Raw genomic sequence first — 15,493 nt, forward strand, 5'->3', positions numbered from 1 at the left:
AAGGGTGGTTCAGCAGATGAGAGCTGACCTCTGGCACAATGTGTTCTACTGCTGCCCACAGGCATATTCATTGGAGACCCCCCACAAGCCCTGTTACATGACCTGGTCAGGCAGAGATGCCAGGGTTTTGGTGTTTGTCAGATTTGTGGGCAAAAAACCAAAACTGTTTACCTTGAGTTTTCATGATCTTTGCTTTCATGGCACTTTTAGAGTTGACTTGAGTTTAACTGCAGTTGGGCTGTTATGTCACAGTATTTCTGACATCCTATGACAGGCATGTTAAACATGATGTCCTCAGCTGCCTTTCTTGTAAACAGTCAGTCAGACAGTGATCAGACTACTCCCAGGCTGCTAGAATGTGTCCTGCTGTCCACAGGCGTCTAAAGCAGAGCATGCAGCCATCCTGCTCTGGAGCGCCTCCTCCTGGAAACAGCTGCAGGCACTCCCTTGCCACAGTCTGACTGTCACTCAGATGGCATTCTCCCCAGATGGACGGCTGCTCCTCGCTGTGTCCCGAGATCGCACCTGGTCTCTATGGAGAAAGGAGGACCCTGGTGTTGACAGCTCAGGTAAACATATCATCATTATTGTGGTAAATTACATCATGAAATGGTTTTCTGTGTATTTCATCCGTACTTCTAGTACAACTGCATGTAGAATAAAGAAAATGTTTATATAGAGAGCCTGTAAATAACAGCACATAGTGCATAGCAGGGATGGGGACTTGAGTTGCATGTCTACTTGGACTTGAGAGTTACGGCTTGCGTATTTTTCATCTGACAAAAGACGCAAAGTAAATGTATTAAATTAGGAACTTCAACTTTAATGTGGTAAATGAATAAAAGCTTTCTTTTGCCCTGGTTGCTCTCCTGCAGTGTGCAGCAGCATCAGGCTCGATATGGCTTTAAATAAAGAGCCTTCAGCCTAATAGAATGAAACACTACATGCTTTAAATATGGTGTTTAAAATAAAGAAACAAAACAACATGAAACGGTTGGCTAGTATGTAGTTTGGATGGCAAACTGCATACTGTCTTTCTTCTTTAAATGCTGTATTTACTGCATGTAACTAAATATTGTCATATTGTCATTGTCTTGTGTTGTGAAAATGTCTGTGCTCAAACTTCCTTCTGTTCATGCAAACAAACTGTTGCACCAGTTTGTTTTTTCTTCTCTCAGCATTGATACTGTGTTATTAGTTTGGTGGCCAAACACTCCCTCATGTTGAGATTGCCTCTGTGTACCAAATTCTCCTTAAAAGCTGCTGCTCAGTGCACAGACTTCCCCTCCTCTCTGTTTTAAGCATCCACAGCTAAATTGACACTGACAGGAGTTAAGCGGCTGAGCGGCTGTTTTCCTTTGCCTGTTTGCTTGTGTGTTGGAGGAAATGCTGACCGCTGAGGCCAGGGGAAGACTGCAGTCTGTTCTAGTTGAGGCTGGTATTACTCACTGCCTGTGTGCTGTGGATGTGAGGAGGCTTGCCAGTATCAGTGCAGATAAGGCAGAGGCCCAGCGTCAGCAGTGGACAAAACCTCAGCCACACAGATGAGGCATCCCCTGCTTCCCGTTTGTCTCACGCATTCTGGCATTGTGTTTTGGGCTAATGAGTTCAGACCAGCCAATCGGAGACGAACGGTCATTTTGAATCTGTGTGTGTGTGTGTGTGTGTGTGTGTGTGTGTGTGTGTGTGTGTGTGTGTGTGTGTGTGTGTGTGTGTGTGAGAGAGAATGTTTTGTTATTGGCTGTTGTGAGGTAGTGTTGCTGGGGCGTGATGACCTGGCTGAGGCAGGCATGCTGGCCTGGACTGTAGATCATCACTCTGTGACAGCATAGCTAAATGGCAGCAACCTCTCAAGGAGATCCACAGCCAAGCTTGCAACATATAGCCCAACAATAACAAGTTTTAAAATTCAGTGTTTTTCAGTATAATCTCTATCTGCTGCATGTATACTGTACTGTTCCTTACCACAGACCTTATGTTTTCTAAATTTTGTTTCTCTGTACTACAAAAAAAAAAAGAAGAAAAAGATAATCCATTTGCATCAGGAAGGGGAAAGTTAAAGGACGTTTCCAAAACTAGTTACGAGTTAAAAGAATATTAAAAGTTATATAGGGACTCCTAACAACTGTGCAAGACCTGGTAGACCATTAAAACTGTCACCATCAGATAAAGAGTACTTCACATCTGAAAGCTGTTACTAAGAAAAAGAAACCAAGAAGATCTGCAAAGACCTGAATGTGTTTGGGATCTTGTAAAATTAACTTTTGTCTGTATATGACAGTTAGTACTGTATAGAACTTGAATCTGAAACTACAAACACTACATCATAACAGTACAAATTTTACATGTCTTAGATGAGACCGACATGAGAGAATATCTCACCAAAGATGTTCATGACTTCTGAATGCTGGAGTAACATAGTGAAAAGGCAGTAATTTCTGCTTTCCATTAGGTTCTGTAGTGTCAATGTGCATTTACATAAGAGCTTCTGGAAAGTCCACAGTGCAACACTGGTAACCCATTAACTCAAGTTCCTGTAACCACAAACTGGAAAACTAGTCCTTAATCTCTAAGGAAATAATGAACAGTTTAGTTAACAGACATCTTTCACTGAAGAATTTATGAAAATGTCCTACAAAACCATGAACTTTTATTGGCAGAATTCAGCAACTGCCCATTGTCTTCTATTATAAGTGTGCTTTGAGTAAACAGTTCTTATGTAAGGACAGGGATATTATTGTCTTTTGTGATTCAGTGAACAATATAGAAGTGGCAGAGAGAGATTGCGTTGGTAACATGCTGGTCTTCTGTACTTTGATTGACACAAAGAAATCACAATGCACTTGTTGTTTCCTGTTCCAGAGCCCAGTTTCTCCCTCTACACACACAGCACTAAAGACTCAGCTGTGCACACACGCATCATTTGGTCATGCGACTGGAGCCCTGACAATAAGTACTTTGTGACGTCAAGTCGGGATAAGAAGGTAATGTATGTTTTACATATATCTGCACTGTACAGAGCTCTATAATTTGACGTGTAATTTGACTGCTTGCTTCTGCTGACAGGTAATAGTGTGGGGTCACCATGGCTCTGAGGATTGTGTTGATAAGAACAACAGCGCAGTTAGTCCCTGCTCCTCCGTCCTGGATGTAGGGGATTCAGCCACTGCCGTGGCTATCTGCCCACTTATTCTTTCTGACCAAAGGTACAAAACTACTTTACACATAGTTTGTTGTAGTATGTACACTGTTAAACATATTGTCTAAACATGCATTCATTGTTTTTTGTTGTCATGAAAACCAACTTATTTACATATATCTGCATATTCATCTCACAGCAGTTTAGCCCCTCACATTCACATTGAATTTATATGGAGTCTTTCAGTCTCAACTGTTTTTGAGCCAGTCAGAACAGAGATTGTTTACATATTTCATTAACAAAGATAGTTTGTGTAATTATAAAGGATAAACAGAGAGTGGAAAATGATAATCAAAAAAAGATCACAGAAAAAAAACACCGGAAAGATAAAAATGGACTCCAGCCAGAATAAAGTTTTTTTTTTTCACATCATGTAGCCATTAAAGTTAATTTTTCAAAACAGCTGATAATTGTTCTGCCCCACTGTGGAAAAAATGTTCAGTTTCAGTTTCATTTAGTTTTATTTAGTTTCACTAACATTGCAAATAAACTAAATATTTAGAGTATTTCCATTTTTTGATGATTGTTAGAGCTCATTTAGAGCTCTTTTTATGGATCAAGGTTTTGAATAATGAAATGTGGAAGCTGCCATTATTATAGCTGTATTGTACCCGACTTTTGCCTTACATTGTAGTGTGTAGGTTCACTTAGTATTTAATTCTTATTTCTTTAGCTACCTCTTAGCGGTGGGTCTAGAAAGTGGACGCATCGTGCTGTTTAAATGGAGGCCGATGGAGGACCTGTCCTCAGGGTCAGACTGGAGCAAGTGTGCTGAAACTGATGCCTCGTATCCTTTCCACTGCACTGGGCTCAGAGCTCCAGCCTGTATATTCTTCGGAAGCAGCCATGCTGAAAGGCCAAGGCTGCAAGGTCCCAGGCCACTAGCTCTTCTCACAAAACCCCTTTGATCTGATTACATGTGCTTTTTACTGATCTGATAACAGGGCTGGATCTGTTTGATCTAGTAACAGGGTGCCTCAAGGGAGTTAAACAGGCTTTCAGGCATTGCGGCTGCTGCACCTGTGAGTCCAGTATACTTAAAAGTGACTGAAAGCTGAATTTCAATTTAGAAACTGAAATTTAAGTCTAGTAAAAGCTGTGACAACATTCTGTGAATGTTAAAGCACAGTTACCTCATATTTAAAACTTAAAAAAATAGAAAAAGTAAAATAGTAATTGTGTGCAAAAGTTTGGACTCCTTTCAGTTCATTCAAACATTACGCCAAAACAGCAAAACAAAGCCCTCATATGACAACAGAGGACCTGCAGGAAGGTTTAGCTCACAAAGGATTGGTGGTGGACCGTTCTACTGTGCAGCGTTGATTATACAAACATGGCCTGCGTGGAAAAGTGATCAGAAGAAAACCTTGCTTGTGATCTCATCACAAAAGTCAATGTCTAGATAAGCCAGAGGCATTTTGGAAAGAGTTGAGGACTGTTGAAGTAGAAATGGAACTCTTTGGTGATAATAACTGAAGGAATGTTTACAGAAAATGAGCAGCATTTGGAGTAAAGAACGCTGTGTCAACTGTTAAACACAGAGCAAGTCCATTATGTTTTGGGGTGACAGGCAGTGGTACATGTACATGGAAGAATGGATTCCACTAAATATCAGCAAATTCTAGAAACAAAACTGACACTGTCAGTCAAGAAACTATATCAGGACAATAATCCAAAACATAATGATCCAAAAATAATCCACAATCTGCCACGTACTACTTCAAGAGTTGCAAGATGAAGTTTTTGAAATGGCCCTGACCTAAACATTACTGGAAATCAGGGGGTAGTCAGCCAAAGAATACTACAGAACTAGAAGTGTTCCTGAAGGACTCTTAGCTGGCTGCAAAAAGTGTTTGAAAGCTGTAATATCTACCAAATTGTCAGGTGTCCAAACTTTTGCATCTTTTTTTTTTAACATTTTAAAGTCAGTGTGTTAACATTTTGCAGAAATCAATTTATTTGTTTTTATTTATTTATTCTTTTTTTAATAGTTTGCTGCAGAGGTTGTTTACTTCTTTTCTTCTTTTCTTGGACTCTTTCTCCTGTATACATATTCCTACGCTCTACCAAACAGTTGCATACTCTCCAGAGAGTCGGTGGAGGTGGCTGCAGTTGACAGTAAAAGGCAGCTAGGGGCTGTGTGTGCGTAAGCTGGCCCACGCTGCAGTAGCAGAGGCAGCAGGTTGAGCGTGTGGTTCCTGTGGGCAGGTTCCATGTTGATTGGGAAGCTGGACAAATGAGGCACCACTAAGATGCTTGAGAGGCCGTGTGTGTGTTCGCTTTGCCCTCAGCCTCTTCTCACTCTCTCCCTGCTGAGAATTGCCTCTAAAATACTGGTTACTCTACACAGCTCTCACACTTCACTCCGGTTTGTTAATTATAAACCTGCAGCTGAAGCTAATCAGACTTTTTCTTGCTTAAATGTCATCTGAACATGGGAGCGTGTAAAATTAAAATGTCTGAAGTTTCAGAAGTGCATGGTGTGCACATTTGTGTGTGTGTGTGTGTGTGTGTGTGTGTGTGTGTGTGTGTGTGTGTGTGTGTGTGTATGTGTATACAGGCTTGAGTGGGTTAGCAAAATCTGGTTAGCTAGATTAATAATAAACTGCAATTATTATACAACAATTTATTTACTGTTCAATTTGGGTCATTAATGTCCAACAAGAAAAAATAATAATGCTAATTTCTGCTAGCCTTTACAGGATTCCTTATTGTATGTTTGTGCTAAGCTAACACTGAAGCACATGAATGTTGTTTGGCCTTTCTGAATTGTGTACAGCTGATTACCATCGACAATAATTTCTACATAGAAATAAACAATTAGAACTTAGTAAGAAAAGTTCACTCACATTTATAATGGAGGTCAGTGGGCTAGTGCTTCAGTGAAGTTTGGAAAATGCAGGAGTGCTCCTTTTAAGAGGTTAACTGAGGGCAAGCAGATCAGAAGTGAAGGCAGTGGAAGGGCTTTAACCAGAAGAGATGGTTCCAAAATGAAAGGATGGAAAAAGCAGAGCGAGGGAGAGTGGAGAGATAGGGAGTGACAGCAGAGAGATTTGTCTGAATTCCTGTATTAAGTCACGTAGCTTTCCTTCGCTGACAACTTTCCTTGACTGTTCACCTGCCTGCAGCCAGAGTCACACTCTGGTGGTAAAGAGACTGCGCTGGAGGCCCAGTGCTGGTCAGGCTGGTCAGCGGGATGAAAGCGAAAGCCAGAACAAGAGCGGCCACCCTGTCTGGGTCCAGCTAGCCAGTGCGGGAGCTGACCATGCCGTCAAAATCTTCAACATCAACACACTGACTCTGTAGCAGCCTGACACCGACGGCCTCCAGTGGTGCCCTCAGCCCCTCCACTCTGACAGACACTCTCCACGACTGGACTGCTTACACTTTGTTATCCACAGTGTGTGTAGTGACTGATCTGCTGCTGAAACTTAAGAACAGTTGTTTGATAGCTCTACTCATGGAGTTCAGTGAAAGGGGAAAGTGCTGCTTTGTCTGTGCTGAAATTTTCTGTTGAATGCCTGAAGACAATGTACTGTAATAATGTTTTATATAAAAACAAAAAGGTTGTAATAAATGACTATCTAAGCGTTAAAAAGCCCCACTCTTTCCATTTTCCCTTCTTCAGTTACCTTCCTGAAAGTAGGAGGTATGAAGGTGTTCGATATACCCTGTGGGTGTCTGACAACATAATCTGGGTTTCATGACCCTTCTGACCACATCATCCTGAACTGTGGAACTACATTGAAATTTCACTGTCCACACTGCAATCACCAGAATAAGGGACAAAACTGTACGTTTTACATTAAACAAAAAAAACCTTGTCGCTTGGTTAAATGTATCGCTGAGGTCAGCTTTATGAAGACTCTGTTACAGTAATGATAAATTAGTTAAAAGTCAACTTAAAATTCACATCCCTGTTCATTTTAGTCGTCATTATTTCAAAGACAATGTGCTTGTTTTCCTGTAATATTCCATCATAGTGTAGGGACTTTTTTTGCCTATTTCTAAAACATCTGGTTTTTATTTACATCACTGCACCAGTAATATCATGCTTTACCTCCCACCAACAAGGGGTTGACCAAGACTCAATGAGTCTTCATGGGGCACAGCAGAACAGACTTTAGCAGTCTACCTCATTCAATACATCTGATTTAACTCATTGGCTAATGAAAAAGTCCTTCATGATCTGAATTCAGAGCTTTATAAGAGGGAAAATGCTAACCTGCAGAGCTGTGGACTGGAAGGAACCCAGTTTGACATGCCTGACCTAAAGGGAATGGGACTGAAACAGTCAAATATAGTGTTTAAGAGTAGCTGCATGTGTTTGTGGGTATGAGTGTTCATGCGTTTAAACCAGATGTCAGAGGTCACTCTATTTTTCAAATTTGCTTACAGTGATTTTTACTTGAGAATTTTTGGGTTTCTTATATGAGAAATAGAAACGACTCCTGAATAGGTAGATGGTTATGTTTCCTTTGCTCTTCCTATTATCCAGTTTGGGTCAGGAGCTGGCGTGCTGTACTGTGCAAGGCTCAGGGCCGCTGAGCCCCTCTGCCGCTGACATGCTAAATATTTGAGCACTTGATGGAGCAGGCAGGCTGAGTCTGACATGAAGGCTCTGCACTCATTCTCCTCGCATCCTGTTTGCCGTGGGGCCCTCGCTCCCTCAATTATTTATCACCCTCAATATACAGAGAGGGTCATTACAGATTCATCGTCCCCATCTCGCCATGTTTATATATGAGGAATAGAGGGAATATGCTCCGCTTGCAGTTACTTTGTTTTTAGCATTCCGTGTCAAAGTTTAAACTCATTTTGTATTTTTAATATGCTGAATGTTAGTGAACTTTGTCATCAGAAAAGACACCAGTTCATTTTGATTATTTTATTAATAAAAAACATTTTTTGCAATAATTTATTAAAAATGTTATGATCTCCATGCAGTTTAAGGGTACAAGAATATGAAATGAGCACATCCACTTTGATTTTTCAACAGCTCCTGTGTGTGTGTGTGTGTGTGTGTGTGCTAGTACAAACACACTGATCAGGACAGTCGTGGAGCACAGAAGTGTACACTGGCAAAAGTACTGGATATAAAAAGAAAACAAAAAGAACAAAGAAAAAAAGATAGAAATTGTGGATCTTTTTGATCTTGATGGGCACCGATGTTCTGGTAAGTCAAAAAAAGAGAAGTCTTCCAGCACAGAATAAATAGTTTTGAATAGCGATGTGTAAACTTGAAGACGGCACATTTTCACAGAGTGGCAAACAGACATACACACTCACCGTCAACATTCTGTAAATTTTTTTACGTCATTTGTAACGTCCCCCACTATCATAGATTAATACCTCTACAGAAAAATGTGTTGTATACATTATATACATTAGAAATAGTCCTTCGTTCTTTTGGGGTATTGAGGAGGCCTTTCTTATTGTTCCACATTGTCCTAGTAAATGCACATTAGTTACCTCCAAAAAAAGGAGCCTTTGATAGTCCAGGCTTACATTTAGCAAAAGGTGAATCTATTTGCCCCAATAGCTGTTGTCCAGTGTTAAATGTTTTGTGGGTAACATGACAAAGTGACCAAGATCTCAGCTATTAACTTGGTTTCAGTTTATTGCCAGTAACAAGAAGACACTCCACAAATCAAGTTCCATGCTGCACTTTTTGAACCTCTGTGTCAATGAGTAAACCATGTGTTCAGTCAATAGACATACTCACACTCACACACACACACTCACGCTCACACTCACACACATCCACACTTAGTGATTTAGATTAAAATTACATAACGCTCCCAAAATAAAAGCAAAGAGTAACCTCGGTGGTTTGGTCACTCACTGATTTACCCAGAGAAGCAAATGAAGGTCTGTCATAAATTCACAGTTCTTCTCATTGCACTGAATGACAAGGTAATCAGTGTTCGTGGTCACCATATTTACATTGAGCTAAGAGTTTCTGGCCAACATCCAATGTCGTTTCTTGCTCCTTTTAGCAGGTTTGTAAATGTGTGCAGTAGATCATTAATCCAAAGAGATCTTGGATTCATTGGTCCGGAGGAAACATTGTGCATACTGTACTGTGCAAAAGTATGAGAACATCCTTCATTTATTTATCAGTCAAAACATACATTAAGTACAAGTCAGGTTAGTGTCCCCTCTTTGTCTTTATTGCAGGTATATCTTTTCACACCTCCAAAGTTCAGTCTTCAGAAGTTGGTTGCGCTTTTTGACCTCCAGTTTTAAACATTTATTAGATTATCTCACATATAATCTCCTTAGAAATACCTCCTGAAAAACCAACAACTTCTACCTAACACCTGTTTTGACTGTAAAATAAGTAAATAAAGGGTGGTCTCTGACTTCTGTTCAGTGCTGTAACTTTATTCCTTATCATATGGTGCAGGAATGCAATTCCAGTTCTACTGTTCCTCATATCAGAGAAATGCCAGTTCTCAGGGTTTTTGACTGGGCGTTACATGCACATAATGTGATCTTGTCGCCATTGATTTTGTAATGACTCTCCCTTCCAGTGTGAAATGACTTCAGAATATCAGTCTAGACAGCCTGTTAGAGCTAATTATTGCCACTTTCATAAATGTTGTGCATTTGTTAGAATTTAGTAAGGAAAATAAATTCTACAATGTATGCATAGTATACCATGTATGGAAGTGACAAAATGTGTTATAAAATCAGTTCTAGACATATTCCAGCCTCTTCCATTAATCATAACCTAATATGAAATATGGATGTTTTATCGTTTTCTTTTTTGTTAATGTATTAAAAGGATGATTACACACCTTCACTTGGTGATTTTCATGGATGCAAAATATTGTGATGACTGGTCTGGATTAAAGTGTTTGACAACACTTTGACTTACAGGTACATAAAAAGTTTAAAAATCTAGTAAATAAACCTAAAATAAAACCTTTGCCTTCCAACTGGTCCAGGTTTGCAATAGAGCTGTATAGAGCTGATTCTCTAGATATCATTTAGATATGCAAACTACATTTATTTAATGAGGAAATGATTCAATCTTACAGAATGGATCTTTACAACAAGAGCAGTGGACTTCTAGTATGGACTTCATATCCAGTTTAAAGTGATGAGTCATGATCATTTATTACTGAATATTCCTTGAGACTCATCTCCAAGTACAAGCAGAAGCTAGTTTATCAGCTACAAAATATATGCTGACATTTCAGCTTGCCTGGAAATAGAATTAAAAACGCACATTCTGGGCATTTGTTTTTGTTATCAGAACTCCTTCCAGCATAACTTTAAATTCAAGGAGTCCATCATTTCTAAGTTAGCCTAGATGTTTAGAGATGTTTGCCTTTTTCCATGATACTGGGTCACAGTAAAACTCCAGAAAAGTACAGCCTCAGAATAGCAGTTGAGCATGCTTAACTCCAGAGGTCTACCCCAAAAATCAAGGCGATGGCTCAGGAAATGATCAGTTGAATATTAGTGAGCCCTTTTACAACCTCTGAACTTCACTGAACCTGCAGGTTTCACTTAGAGATGGAAAATACGATAGAGTAATGAAGATCTACAGAAGGTTGGGTAAGCTTAGGTGGCCAAGCAAAATTCCCCTTTTTTGCTTTTGCTTTGATTTCATGACCATTTGTTCTCACACTGGTCTGTATACACATGTAATCTTACTGCTGGATTACTAATCTAGAATAAGAAGCATCCTCAGCACTCCCAAAGCCCTCAGATGCAGTACAAAGTCCAGGCACTACGTACCTAATTCTGTGTGCATGCTGTTGTGGGATGACGAAGCTACTGTGGGAAAACCCTCCCAAAGAAACGTGAGGCTTGAACTGTATCAATAAATTTGCACGAATGAAGGCGATTCCAAACTGGGGGGGTTGTTTGTAGTGACAGCTGGATCTCCTTGGAAAAGAGAAAAATAATAATAAAAAAAACATCTAAAAAGTGATTCTGAGTTAGTACTTTTAAATGAGCTCATGACAATGAAACCCTCTTGTAGATCATGGATCAGACTGAGGTGCCGTGGCATTATGGAGTTTTTGCTTGACACTGCTCTGTTTTTAAAGTTCTTCTCTGCTGTTACTGAAAGTGAGGCAAGCTAGCACTAACAGCCTCTTGGATAATAACTTGCACTGAAAGCAAAAATAAATAAAAAAAAATAAGTTAATGTTAAATTATTCTGACCCTAGCACACCAAAAATTCAGTTATGCTGAAGCTATGAAAGAAACCCATGTTGTATTTTACTATCAAATGGTAACAGCTGTATTTCTTTGCCTGATGAGCTCAAATTCTACAATGTTATTTAGGCTCCAAGTACAAGACCACAGGCACAGCATTCAACGAACGCGACGAAAACTAAATCCAAGACACCAGCGGTGAGATATCTGCAGAAAGGAAATGTTGTTCTCGAGAGGGATGATACTTAGCTTATTCCAATGTTTTGCATTTTAAATACAATTCCTTTGTTGTCTTGATATAGGTTTACAAAAAATAGTACGACAACAGCTATACGCCTATGCTCCCTATATCTGTGAGACATTTGTGCAAAGTTCACAGGACAGAGTTACATTTCTATAGCAACCATGAGGTATGTTCACTGTTGCTAAGTGCCATGTGATATATTTCCATTGCCACTCGGGGCGGGGAGCAGAACTCCTCCTGCGCCTTGGGCCTGTGATTTAGTCCTCAGTGTGTGAGCGAACGACGTGCGGCTGACAGCTCGCTCTCCATCCAAGCTCCTTTCGGCTCAAGCTACAAGAATCGCTAGATGATTCGTATTCCGTGAACAAAACCTGCAGCAGGAGAATAATAAAAAACAAACTGCACTGAAGGGCAATAGTGAGGTTTTGCTCATGTGACCAATTTACTGTTTAAAAAGTAAGAAAGGTCCATAATTGTGCTGCAAATCGCTAACAGTTTTCATCTTTCCACCTGTACGGTCCACCCTGCTTTAACCAGTGGACTTCTCATGATGACACTCTTGTATTTTTGCTTCTGATCCATATTATTTCCCTTGTTTGGAGCTATTAGGCCTTCAAAGATGACTTTGATTGCATGCCAAAGTCAGTTCACTGCCAAGGGCCGAAGCGCAAGCCTCGGAAGGGTGGTCTATCGACCAGCGTTTGTTTTTGACTACGATCTCTATGAGAGAAGGCCCACGCACTGAAATGGAAGACTGGCCCTCTGGATTGCCCCAGATATCTTACCTGACCATAAGGCTTGTGCACTTCCATACTGGCTCCCGTGAGAGTGAATGCTCACACACGATTTTACAGAGGGTCTCTTGGCTGGTCTTTAAGGACATCTCAAGGCCTCTATAGTGTAGTTGCCTCTCTCAGCCATTTTGAACCAAAAGTCAGTATAATAATTTAATGACCAGTTACCCAGATCAGGTTGGTGTGATTTTTTAAGGAAAATATATGGTGCAAATCTAGCATTGTGACAAATCTGCAGTGTACTTCTCTTCACATAACAGAGTTGGCCCATGGTGCTGTGTGACCCTTGCTAGCTGTGGTTAGCGAAAGTCACAATTGTCTCACTTTTAACACTTGCATTTTCCACACCATGAGTCTACACTTAAACAGTGCCAGGAGGATCGTACCAACCAGCTTATAATGCCTTTTCTGTTTTTGTCAACAGTCACTTTCTAAAGTTTTTCAGAGGCCATTTTCTGAAGTGCCCAGCCTTATCTGAATCCACCGACCCGAGTAATTAGTTTCACAGCATACTGAGAACTTGCTTTGATGTGGATGATGATATTTACATGACTGTTAGCACGGTTAACAGGATGAGTCCTAGGTCACGTCTGGAGCGTCAGTGCCGTGGAACACCAGCAGCAAGCTACTAAAGTCCGACAAGTCGACAAGCTGACAGTGGGTCCATGTTTTTGACAACAAAAAGGGTGTTTTTGAGAGACCCCCTTTGAAGCAGATAAGGCTACAGCACAGCTGGCATCCTCTGTTGCTTCTCTCTGGTTGTTTAAGATTGGGGAACTGGAATTGTAGGGGCGCTTTGAGGGTGGGTGGTGGTGGGGAATGGGTGTTTCTGGGCACTGTGGGTGTGTGAGGACGTCCAGTGGCCCCCCCGCCCTCACAGCCTGGTGAATCAGTTCTGCTCTGACATAGACCATAGAAGTGGATGGGGGGTGGGGGGATCATGGATTTATGAAGAGTCGGACCCCCCGCGTCACTCACACGCTTCCGTTAATTGCTGACGTGGCTCAGTCTGTTGAATATAAAACGGAGACTCTCTTCCTCGGAGCGCAGGGCCGTGGCAGCACTCACAGGCCAGACACCATGACCCTATAGGAGGGGGGCATGTGCTGTCTGTGGCGGGGGCTAGATGCTGGGCTGCTGGTGGGGCTGCAGCTGGCATCCACCCCTCCTATGGAGGGTAAATAGGCATGGTGCAGAATGGGCAGCTGCAAAGACAGCCTGCGCTGTATGCTGTGGACACAGAGCACATGAGTATCAAAGGGTGAGTCAGTGAGATCATAAAGCACAATTAAAAGCAGCAAATGTAGCAATGGTAACATTTTTCATTTTCACAACATTTTGGCCAGTGTTCCCTGTAAGTAATATACTAAATATGTAGCACCCCAGTTTGAGGCAAGAATGAGATGATGTGCACCATGCTAGTCAGTGAGGCATAAGCTTCAGTCTTAGCTACATGAGCCTCAGGGCTCCTTTGCAACAATAAATACAGGGTGAGTCAAAAGTTACAGGACAGGTTTTATTTTATTTTATTTTTTATTTTATTATTGACTTTTATCTCTGGGGTCATCTCAAACAAATTGTGTATGCTGAGAAAATCCGTAACAAACACCACCTTCAGCACCGCATTGTGTAGGCTTGTGACAGCATAAAAAATAAAGTAAAAGTGTCCTATGACTTTTGACTCACCCTGTATATCACACATTTGTAGTTTGAGAGCACCCAGTCACTGATAAAAATGTAAAAAAAATTGTTACCCACAATCATTATGTTGTAATAAGGCGAATGCAAAAATCACTTTTACAGGAGTGTTTAACGACAAAATTTTTCCTCTTATTCAATCAAGCTTTCTGTGAATTGAAAGTACTTTAAAAAAGCTTGAGTAGATTTTTCCCCTTCTTCTCTTTGCTGTACTGGATCATCGTATGTTCACTTATATTTGCATAAATGTGAGCCTATGGCTGCACAGAAGGGTAACAAATTACAGTTTTAAAGCTCAAGCAGCAGCAATGTTCTGTATGTAAAATATGTGACTGTGGTCTTAAGTAAGCTCTTCTTTTTCTTTATTTCTCTCTCTCTCTCTCTCTCTCTCTCTCTCTCTCTCTCTCACACACACACACACACACACAGTGTGAATAGGCATGAGCAATCCTCGGCTGCACAGCCCCCTAATCCACCGTGCTGCTGGCTCTCCGCATCCCCTGACATAAAGTACATTTCATGCCTGCACCTAGTGTCAGTCCTCACCCTGCACCCCAAGAGACTGACACGCTTTCAAGTCAATTACGTAATCAAAATGCCAGTTATATAAAAGAACTAACACACACACATTTCTTCTGTTACACTTTTACGTTGACATTTTTATAATGTATTTGATTAAATTAGATGTTTACACTCCCACTGTGTCGGTGATTTGGCTAGATGGGGATGGACTGCATGGTGATGCACCCATAATTTTTTTTGGGCAAAACAGTGAGGACTTAGGGCAGAGTTCCCCTAGTAGGCCACTTTCAGGCTGTTTGATTGGCAAGTTATCCTTAACTATTTAATAATGTTCTACTTTTCCACATTTTCAACTTTAAAGATTTTTCTGAAGATTAATTATTCATACAGACTTTTCTAAAGCACTGTTAATTTAATGCACCAGAAATAAACTAGTGCCTCTACCTGTGCTTCTCTTGCTCTGTGTTGTTCTCTCTGGTTCTGCATACTTAGGGAAACTCTTTGTCCAGAGTTTGGAATCCTCCATTGGTCAAGGAGATATTCATTCTAGTAGGAGATATTCTTATTGTATCACAGCTGTTTCCCCTCTTGGCCAACAGAGCAAGCATTCCCATTTGAATTTTGCGATGTTGTCTTTTATCTTTAGGACCTTGTGATGCATTAGAAAGAATGAATGTTTATATTAGTGAACCTCTGGAGCTTTGTGACTCTAACTTCACTTTTAGATGAATTCATATTTGTACCATCTTGTAAGAGTTCCTCATCATAGACAAGCGACAGCTTTAGTAGTCTCTAACTATTTTTGGTTAATTTGAGGTGGGCGTTTGTGTTTGCTTTTACTTTTTTTTCAAGTTCAGA

General features: G+C 40.6%; 2 protein-coding genes across 2 annotated transcripts in view; one reads left to right on the forward strand and one right to left on the reverse strand.

Moving 5' to 3' along the window:
- Nucleotides 1–6,799, forward strand: part of elp2 (elongator acetyltransferase complex subunit 2) — a 35,426-nt gene extending 28,627 nt beyond the window's left edge. The window contains exons 18-22 of the mRNA XM_017694653.2: nt 377–569; nt 2,863–2,984; nt 3,067–3,206; nt 3,873–3,986; nt 6,328–6,799. Coding sequence (XP_017550142.1) covers nt 377–569; nt 2,863–2,984; nt 3,067–3,206; nt 3,873–3,986; nt 6,328–6,505 — 747 coding nt within the window. The 3' untranslated portion in view covers nt 6,506–6,799. The remainder of the gene's footprint in view (nt 1–376; nt 570–2,862; nt 2,985–3,066; nt 3,207–3,872; nt 3,987–6,327) is intronic.
- Nucleotides 6,800–8,072: 1,273 nt separating this feature from the next.
- gabbr2 (gamma-aminobutyric acid (GABA) B receptor, 2) overlaps nt 8,073–15,493 on the reverse strand; it is a 267,114-nt gene continuing 259,693 nt past the window's right edge. Inside the window, exon 19 of the mRNA XM_017694665.2 lies at nt 8,073–13,645. Within this exon, the coding sequence (XP_017550154.1) occupies nt 13,480–13,645 (166 nt within the window). The 3' untranslated portion in view covers nt 8,073–13,479. The remainder of the gene's footprint in view (nt 13,646–15,493) is intronic.

Source organism: Pygocentrus nattereri, chromosome 27 (assembly GCF_015220715.1).
Source record: "Pygocentrus nattereri isolate fPygNat1 chromosome 27, fPygNat1.pri, whole genome shotgun sequence".
In the NCBI taxonomy this organism is placed as follows: domain Eukaryota; kingdom Metazoa; phylum Chordata; class Actinopteri; order Characiformes; family Serrasalmidae; genus Pygocentrus; species Pygocentrus nattereri.